Source organism: Nerophis ophidion, linkage group LG14 (assembly GCF_033978795.1).
Source record: "Nerophis ophidion isolate RoL-2023_Sa linkage group LG14, RoL_Noph_v1.0, whole genome shotgun sequence".
In the NCBI taxonomy this organism is placed as follows: domain Eukaryota; kingdom Metazoa; phylum Chordata; class Actinopteri; order Syngnathiformes; family Syngnathidae; genus Nerophis; species Nerophis ophidion.
This window is the reverse complement of record NC_084624.1, coordinates 26,268,081-26,278,469: the sequence shown is the minus strand read 5'-3', so window position 1 is coordinate 26,278,469 and position 10,389 is coordinate 26,268,081. Positions and strand designations below refer to the sequence as shown.

Sequence of the window (10,389 nt, the reverse complement as noted above, 5' to 3'; positions counted from 1 at the left end):
CAATCCAATTCAAGATCAGACAAACATTTATATATATATATATATATATATATATATATATAAAATGGGTATTTCTGTTTATATATATATATATATATATATATATATTATATATATATATATATATATATATATATATATATATATATATATATATATATATATATATATATATATATATATATTAAAAAAATGGGTATTTCTGTCTGTCATTCCGTTGTACATTTTTTTTCCTTTTACGGAAGGTTTTTTGTAGAGAATAAATGATGAAAAAAACACTTAATTTAACAGTTTAAAAGAGGAGAAAACAAGAAAAAAATGAAAATAGAATTTTAAAACATAGTTTATCTTCAATTTTGACTCTTTAAAATTCAAAATTCAACCGAAAAAAAGAAGAGAAAAACTAGCTAATTAGAATCTTTTTGAAAAAAATAAAAAAATAATTTATGGAAGATCATTAGTAATTTTTCCTGATTAAGATTAATTTTTGAATTTTGATGACATGTTTTAAATAGGTTAAAATCCAATCTGCACTTTGTTAGAATATATAACAAATTGGACCAAGCTATATTTCTAACAAAGACAAATCATTATTTCTTCTAGATTTTTCCAGAACAAAAATGTTAAAAGAAATTCAAAAGACTTTGAAATAAGATTTAAATTTGATTCTACAGATTTTCTTGATTTGACAGAATATATATATTTTTAATTTTAATCATAATAAGTTTGAAGAAATATTTCACAAATATTCTTTGTCGAAAAAACAGAAGCTAAATTGAAGAATTGAATTAAAATTAATGTATTATTCTTTACAATAAAAAAATAATTTACTTGAATATTGATTTAAATTGTCAGGAAAGAAGAGGAAGGAATTTAAAAAGTCAAAAGGTATATGTGTTTAAAAATCCTAAAATCATTTTTAAGGTTGTATTTTTTCTCTTAAATTGTCTTTCTGAAAGTTATAAGAAGCAAAGTTAAAAAAATAAGTCAATTTATTTAAAGAAGTGAAGACCAAGTCTTTAAAATATTTTCTTGGATTTTCAAATTCTATTTGAGTTTTGTCTCTCTTAGAATTAAAAATGTCGAGCAAAGCGAGACCAGCTTACTAGTAAATAAATACAATTAAAAAATAGAGGCAGCTCACTGGTAAGTGCTGCCATTTGAGCTCATTTTACAACAGGCCAGAGGGAGACTCTACATCTGGTCCTTACGAGCGTTCTTACAAGTACCCGCGGGCACCACGTTGGTGACCCCTGGTCTGTTGACTATCCAACTTTAAACTAACTTCACTTCTGTCTGTTCTCATGGGAGATGTAGTTTCCGGCCTCCCCCACAACTGCGTCACACGGAACACTTGCACTACATTTCCCACAATGCACCACGTTGTTGTGAGAAAACGCCATCTTGAGTCCCCCTCATGAATTATACATCAAGCCCAGGTCTGCGTAGGAGGTCGGCCGACGTTCATTGCATATTCGAGCAGTGTATTTCTGTCCAAGCGGGACGCAGAGTCACGTCTCCGCCCTGATATGTCCCTGCGCGCACTGCCTCTTCCTTTCGCAGCGACTTTCATCGGTTAAAACAAATGTTCCCTCGGATCGACGGAGGAAGGAAAGGAGTGGATGACTACCAGCGGAACAAGTGAGCGACGCCGCCCGGTTTGGTGGGAATTGACTTTGGTTTTTAAATGTAGACGCGGTCGGCGCTACCGAGTGCGCACTGTTATTTATCCCGAGAGGGGCACTTATCCTTGGCGGACATGGAAAGTGTTCAGACTACAGCTGACGAAAGCGATAAGGTAATAAAGAAGCCCAGCAGCCGCCGGACTCCGGCGGACGGCGGCGGCGGCGGCGGCGGGCATCTCGCTCCCTCCCCCGTGGACGCGAAGAATGGGTACGGTCTTTCCCACGCCACCCCCACGAGCAGAATGGCGGCGTTTAACGGCCGAGGATTAACCGGCAACTCCGGCTCCCTGCTGCTAAGACGCAGGCGCTTGAAGAGGAACCTCAGCGCCGCCACGGCAGTGTCCGGCAGCACCGCCTCCTCCTCGGCTGTCGCCGCCGCCGTCTGCGGTACCGCCAAGATGAGCTCGGCCATGTCCTCTGCGTCTCTGCACACACGGAGCCTGGACCGCAAGACTCTCCTCAAGCACCGGCAGAACATGCAGCTACAAACGTCCGATCGCGAGTGGGTTCGAGCCGATCTCCACCGGGGCGCCATCCACGTCTACGACAGACTGACGTCCTCGTATCCCAGGCCGGTGCTGTGTACCGCGGACACCACAGCCGGCGAGGTCGCCCTTCGCCTGAGCAAACTCTGCGGCAAGTCGTGCTCTGTTATGCGCATCTTTAGCAAAGACAACCCCAAGCTGGACCAAAATGGCAACTGCAGCGTCAAGTATGAGTACAATTACAATCTGTGCAAGGTCAATGAAGACCTCACCATCAAATACGACCACTTGTCCGGCCTGGAAGCCACAGATTTAGGAGGTCGCACTAGTGACAAGATGAGACTGTTGCTCATGACTAATGCAGAAGAGCGGCAACAGGATGGAAAACTTTTCAGCCCTGAATCAGAGTCCCAAGACAACATAACTTGCTCACTGTCAGATTTAAATTTGAACTCCAACATGGATACCCTTAATGATGATGACTCAGAGCACAGAAATGGGGTGGACAGCTACGGGCTGAATTCTGGCTCAGACGTGGAGAGCAGCGCGTTTGACGACCTCAGTTCTGGGGCCCGACTAAGCGAGCACAGGGACTCTCTCAGCGATGACATGATCTTGGGGACGGATGCGTCTATCCTCAGCCCGTCGTTCGACAGCGCCACAGAAGGCCACGATATGTACGGCAGTTCTTCGGACGAGCTGGAGCTGGACTGCCCTGTGTCCAGCCTGGATCCCATCAACCAGCTCCGCAGCAATGGTGTCAGTTACAAGCAGTGCGGCACCGGTCGTAAAGATGTGACTAACGGCCTGCCGACCAGCAGCAGCGCTGGTTCCTTGTCCAGGGATAGCTCCACAGGGAACACACCTGACATCCAGGACTCAGACAGCGGTACTGGCAAATTGCCGCTGACCTCTGACCAGTATAGAAGTTCCTGCGACGAGTCCATCCCCACTTTGTATGTTCAGCTGCACGGCGAATCAGTCAGGAGGCTTAGCCTAGAAGAGAGGCCCCTGCAGATCCAGAATGACTTTCTCTTTAAGCTTGGATTTAAGGACCCTTGGAGAGTTCAAGAGGAAGGGCTTAACACAGAAATGGGCTCCCTGTTACGTTTCTATGCAGGTATGATTTTTCATGTACTGTGATGTTTTCTTCCACACTGAGAGGATACATTAGATTTGACTGTAGAGCTTAGGTGTAGCATGTTGTTAGCAAGTGTCCAGCCGAGTCCAAACAGGACGTTTTGATTGGTGTGCAGTAGTAAGACTCAGAACAAGGTTTACCTTTATTGTTTGTGTTGTTTTCTTCCGGCCCGAGCGCCTTACTGCGCTCCCATGGTCACGCATGACATCACCACAAAGCCACTGCCACAACTTATGGCGCTCCGACATGGGGGCCCTGTCCAGTTTCAGCCCCATTATTATCCCCCATAAAAAGGCTGAATGCCTTTGTGGTTGGATGGAGAGTAGGCTGGGGGCAGTATGGCTGAACCCCTCTCAGTCGAACCTTTGTGGTCATTGAGATGCTGTGCAGAACCTGTCCCACTAGCCTGCAAGCACCAACACTGTCACAGTAACTAACTTCTTGCCAAGCTCGAGAAGATTTGCTCCTCCGAATGTGTCCACTTGCTTAGGCTCTGTTTCGAGCTTTTTGTCCCCAAACCTGAGGTCAAATCGCATGACACATTAGATTGTCACATGCAAGCCTGTTACAGTCTACTGTCACACAAATGTCACATGACCTGTCGAGCATTTTTTTTAAAAGTGCCTTGCAAATGCTTGTAGCAAGTTCTGTCAAAATTCCTTCATCATGCCTCAGCATCGTCAACTCTTTTGGAGCACACATCCTCCTCGTGTCTCATGACCGCAACATATCAGAATAGTGCCAGGAAGGAATTCCTTTAAGTTACACTCAAAGATAAACTACCCATACTGTAAGAACGAAAGAACCACACAACAGTACTGATAACACTGTGACACACTGCTTCTATAAAGCACAAATTCAACTTGGCACATATGAGATTTGTTGCTTTTCCATTGTCAGAAGTTGTACTTTTTTCGGAGCTGTAGTGCAAACCCGTATGCCTTTTTTACAGATTATGGCAATGCACATCCTTTCTTTCTTAACCCTCTGTTGACATTAGATTTTGATTATGTTCAAAGCCCAATAGGACATAAAACCCCCCTTTTAAGTCTTTGAAAGGCATAAAAACATTTCGTAATAAAAGTTTTAATTAGTTTTTTGCTCAAATATCATAAAAACATCAGAAATGTAAAATAGAGTTGCAACAATTATTTAATTAAATAGATAAAAAAATATGTTTCTTTGAATAATTGGAACTTATACTTAGACAGTTTCCGCCTGACCATTGTAATACATAGATAGATAGTACTTTATTGATTCATTTGTTTAATTACTCGACACATGTTAAACTTGCAACTTCAATGTCGATGGTATGCGTCTATTAGAAGAAAAAAAAGAAAGTTATGGCTCCCTAAAAAATCATGGTTTATTTCAACACTAATTTCCATGGAAAATGCATGGAAGTTATAAAGGGTTTTATCCGATTACTCGATGAATCAAACAAACTCAATTATGGCAATCAAGTAATATATCTATTAGTTTTGGTTAATCGCGCAATGGAACAAAGAACACATTTGTTGGTTTTAGTGAAATAGTTGATATAAACAATTTTTCTGCTTGCCATTACCTGTCATTCTTTTTTTCATAAATTCCCATCATCAACATTGAAATTGCGTTTTGAATATGTGTGCATTGATAAAAGAAAAATGGAAAGAAACTCTACTGTTCGCTGCCACGCAGATCAGGCCAAAACAGCAAAAAAATTACTGAAATGAAAAAAAAGTCAGCTGTTTTCCCCCTGCGGGTTAATACATTGCTGCGTAGCACATGTGAGGGGTGCGCCCCACGCCAAATTAAGTTGTATACTCCTCTATGTAGTGCCAGATTACAAACAGAAATCAAAATGCTTTCATATAATCGAACAAAAGATCAAAATAAAAATTTCATATCACAATTACTGCAACCAAAATGATCATGGTTATCATTATTATTATCGTGGAATGTGCTTAAAAACCCATATACACACACTAAAATATTTTAACTAAGTTATATTTTTTAAAACAACTAAAATATATAGACACATTATTTACTTTTTTCCAGAAGAAATATTAAATATTGTTCTGGCTTTAAAAGAGTTTTATTATTTTTAGTCGAGTGTTTAAATATGTTTATTTTCTTAAATTTTAATTTGTTAATGTTTTGGTATGTTTTTTTTAATAAATTCAAATTGGGTGCTTACTTTGCTTCACTTCCGGACATCTTCCGTCCTCTCTTCAGTGGTGACCTTACAAGACTCAAAGTTACAAATATAATCAATAATTATAATAAATGTTTCAGTCAGATGTTTTTACCTGGATATGATGCAATGCTTCTATCACTGTATATTCTTATTGTTTGCGGAAAATCGGTTGATGATATTATACTCGTAGGTGCTTCACTTTCTTTTGTTTTGCACTGGACTTTTTGTAGTCAATGCGACAACGTTACCAGGTGCGGGAGTGGGGTTATCGATCTTATGCCTTGTGACATGTCAGAATTGAAAAGCTATCGATATACAGTATTATCGATGTGTTCATGTTAGCATTTAAGGTAGCTAGTAAGTTAACTGTAGTCGGTCCATTAGTTTGTCAAAATGTGGTTCTAATCAGGCTTTTTCCGATAAATTTGATATTATACATTAATACTAACGGCCCTGCGATGAGGTGGCGACTTGTCCAGGGTGTACCCCGCCTTCTGCCCGATTGTAGCTGAGATAGGCACCAGCGACCAGCAAGGGAATAAGCGGTAGAAAATGGATGGATGGATTAATACTAACTGCCAGAAGTTTCACCGCGGTTATTATTATTACCGTTTATTGTTAAAAACCAAAATAGGAAAGGTCTACACCTTGTCCTTCAATTCAACAAACCAAAATCTAATTTCTTAATTGTATTTATCTAATACAGAGGTTCTCAAACTTTTTTCACCCAGTACCACCACAGAAAAACACTTGGCTCTCCGAGTACCAACATAATGACCAACATTAAAACATTGCCCTTAGTGTTTTTTGTGTGGAGGAGCGATTGATTAAATCATACTTCTTTATGATGTCTGTAAATCAACTCAAGGGGTCTGAGCATGCTGTGGGATTGGACCAGGGGTCGGCAACCAAAAATGTTGAAAGAGCCATATTGGACCAAAAATACACAAGAAAAATCTGTCTGGAACCGTGAAAAATTTAACGCCTTATAGTGTTTCCCACAGGTCAGGCATCTATTTGTGGTGGTGTGGTCGGGCGGCGCGGGGGATTTGGGGGGGGTCATTGGCGGCGGCGATGACCTAGAAGAACGTGGAGTTGGAATATAATTACAACACTTTATGTACATATTTATATACATATTTATATAATATTTACATATTTATATAATATGTAACTACAAGCTCCATTCACAGACAGAGTCCCATTGCTTTTATGAGCGGTTGAGCGAGTCAAAAGCCGGAAAAAAAAAAATACAATTTAAAAATGTTCTTTATTATTTTTTTATTGTGGCGGCCGTAATTCTTTCGTGGCGGGCCGCGATGAATAAATTAATGTGTGGGAAACCCTGCCTTATATAAGTGTTGTAATGAAGGCAGCACATGATGTAAGATAGATAGGTAGATAGATAGATAGTACTTTATTGATTCCTTCAGGAGAGTTCCTTCAGGAAAGTGAATATATTAGCTTTATCAGCCTAATATCAAAATGACTGTGTTGCAGGCGGACACAAATCTTTGTTGACAGAAATGTTGAAATGTAATTATTCTACACATTTTTACAACATTGGAAAACATTAGTAACACTTCTCAGAGGGTGATATAACTCCTGGAAATGACTGTCTTAGAACGGCAAAAGCTATAGATGTGTGTGTCCAAGTTAAAGGAAACGGCAGTCCGTCTTCTTCTAATGGATTTATTACAATCTTTGCAAGCTGGGTAACGTTTGCTATGGTCTGGAACAACATGGCACACTAACAACTATCGGAAATGCAGCCAATATTACATACAGAGTCATGAGACATGCACATATAAATTAAAAACACAGGGGACATAAGTAAAGGAAATTATATTTGCTCAAATGTATCTACAAATGAGGCATAATGATGCAATATGTACATCAAGCTAGTCTAAATAGCATGTTAGAATCGATTAGCGTGCAGTTATGAACTGACCACATATGCTTGATTAGCACTCCAACAAGTCAATAACATCAACAAAACTCACATTTGTGCATTCATGCACAACATAAAAGGTTTGGTGAACGAAATGAGACCAAGGAATGGCATAAAACACATCTTTTTGTCGCAGCGTCGGAGAAAGTTGTACATGTAAACAAACCACAGTGAGTTCAAGGACCGCAAAAATAGGACAAAACGGCTCCTGACAAATACTCTCATCAGTGAATTATGTTTAATATAAACAATAGGATTTAGAACAATTAGGAAGGTTTGTGTCATATTTGTCCTCTACACAAACCATATTAAAACCAAAAATATATTTTTCCACTATCTTTTTCCATTTTCATAGATTTTTGAAAAAAAAAATCAAGCAAAGAAATGAAGCCATGTACTAATATGATCCACTTCAGGAAACTCTATAAGCTTAAAGTGTTTACAAAGTACAAAGAAGAAGAACCATGATAAATATTCTGAATGTATCTTATCCATCCATTCATTTTCAAGATAATCTTATTCATCTCACCACATGAAATATAACTTCCTTCTCCAATTATTATTTTTTTATTTTTTGTTGTTGTCGTTACTTATGGAGTATATTGGGAGTAAAATAGTCAAAAGGATGTGAACAAAAGTTTAGCAACTGCTATGTAAAGGAAAAGGGGTAGGAAACTGGAAATTGTGATATATCATGTTGTATGCATGCATGTTCCAAATAAACTTAAACTCAACCTCAACCTCAAAGCTCCAGGGAGCCACCAAGGCAGCACTAAAGACCCGCATGCGGCTCTCGGGCCGCAAGTTGCCGACCCCCGGTTGAGACTTTTTTGGATTACATTGAAGTTTTTCTTTTATTTTCTTAACATGAAAATCGGTGGATATCAAATAACTGTAGAGAGAGCAATAGCAATACGTTCATCAGTCAGGCGCCCGTGCCTGTAAATCCAGGAGAAACACTGCAATGTCACGCAGCTACAATGTCACGGTATTTACGGCACATCGCTCTCATGCAGCTGTATTTCACCATGCAGTCTGTTTGAAGTGCACACAGTGATCTACTGGTGTTTTATGGCAAGTTCATGCACGGAGCTTCTTCCCATGTCGTTGGAGGATTGTGGCGGAGCCTGTGCAGTCATCCGAGCCATAGCGGCCCACAAATGAAAAGAATAAAAACCCATGACGCACCTCTGAAAGCGACGCCTCCAGGTCCCATGTGAAATGGCTTAACTGTGGTCACCTGAGTGCTCCCTTCTCCCCACTTAACACGGCTCCACTCTGAACACAAGAACTTAATGCTTATTCAGCAGCGCACACGGGGACATTGAATTGCACTTTCATACCCATTTTTCCAGCGTGCACTTTCTTTTGCATGGCCCCTGTTGAAAGCATGTGCGGAATGTACGCTGGCTCCTCTAGAATGTCAAGCATGTGCTGCAGAGGAAGTACAGCAGCGAGATGGAGGGAGTGTCTTTACACATGTTGGGTCTGCTTTGAATGGCTGTCCAAGCCAAATAGTGGAGACAGTCAGCTTCAGCTGACTTTCTGGCTGACTCTCAGGCGCAGCTGCCACAACTGTAGCCCTCGGCCAAACTGAGGGCCTCCTTGTCTGCAGAGACCTTTGATACAGGAAGTCCAGTATCTATTTTATTATTGCTATGTGGCTCAATAAGAGCACTGTGCGTCTGTTCTTTTTTTTTGTGCTTCACTTTTTAGTTCAGGGTGTCCTTGGATTGATCTCCATTCAGGGCAGGTGGACTTAGATTTTTCAAAGAAAAGGCGAAGGAATGTTCTGAATCAGATGATGTTGTTTTGCTGTGACCAGCTGAAAGAATTCACTTTTGCTCCGCGTAGACACATGCAAACAGAAAAACACGCACATGTACTGAGGGCCGCCTCGATCAAAGGGCCGCTGTCCTCTTTGGCAGGCTGACGAGTGCTCCTCTTAGGGCTTGCCCACACAGACGCCTGTTGTAGTACTCAACAAGCATTATTAGGCGTTTCAGGGCAGGGGACAAGAGCGCACACAATGAATACTTATTAATACACACATTATTCGTTGCTTGATTCCTCCTAATATTCTAGACAACCTAAGCAGGATCCAACTACAGGTAGTAATCAGATTCTTTAGCATGTACAGTACAGGCCAAAAGTTTGGACACACCTCATTCAATGTGTTTTCTTTATTTTCATGACTATTTACATTGTAGCTTGTTACTAAAGGCATCAAAACTATGAATGAAATAACTAAAAACAACTAGTTGAAATAACTGAAAATATGTTTTATATTCTAGTTTCTTCAAAATAGCCACACTTTGCTGTGATTACTGCTTTGCACACTCTTGGCATTCTCTCCATGAGCTTCAAGAGGTAGTCACCTGAAATGTATTTCACATCACAGGTGTGCTTGAAGCTCATCGAGAGAATGCCAATAGTTTTTTTTTGTTAAGTACATGTGTTCATTCATAGTTTTCATGCCTTCATTGACCATCTACAATGTAAATTAGTCATGAAAATAAAGAAAACGCATTGAATGAGGAGAAGGTGTGTCCAAACTTTTGGCCTGTACTGTATGGCCAGCCCCGCTGCGACCCCAAAAGGGAATAAGCGGTGAATGGATGTATGATGTTTGTTTGTTATACAGCATGAGGGATGATCATTGGCCTGCAACACCTCCCTGTTGGACTGTGCATTAGCCTGATGGATACCACACGACAAGTGCCTTTACCATTTTAACCCCTACGGTACCGCTGTGCCTGGTATCAACCGAATTGATTCATTTTTGATTCATATGGTTCTAAATACATTGATTACAACTTAATATTGACACTTAAATATTGAAAATGTCTCATCTGTTACGTAATACAAATGTACTTTGTTTTCCTTTTCACTATTAAAAACTTTGGATAGTTTAAACCAGGGGTCCCAAACATGCGGCCCGCGGGCCA

The 10,389-nt window shown here is 40.2% G+C and overlaps 1 protein-coding gene across 1 annotated transcript in view; it reads left to right on the top strand.

Annotated features, from left to right (window-relative positions):
- Positions 1–1,424: 1,424 nt before the first annotated feature.
- Positions 1,425–10,389, top strand: part of phlpp1 (PH domain and leucine rich repeat protein phosphatase 1) — a 101,015-nt gene continuing 92,050 nt past the window's right edge. The window contains exon 1 of the mRNA XM_061920264.1: positions 1,425–3,290. Within this exon, the coding sequence (XP_061776248.1) occupies positions 1,760–3,290 (1,531 nt within the window). The 5' untranslated portion in view covers positions 1,425–1,759. The remainder of the gene's footprint in view (positions 3,291–10,389) is intronic.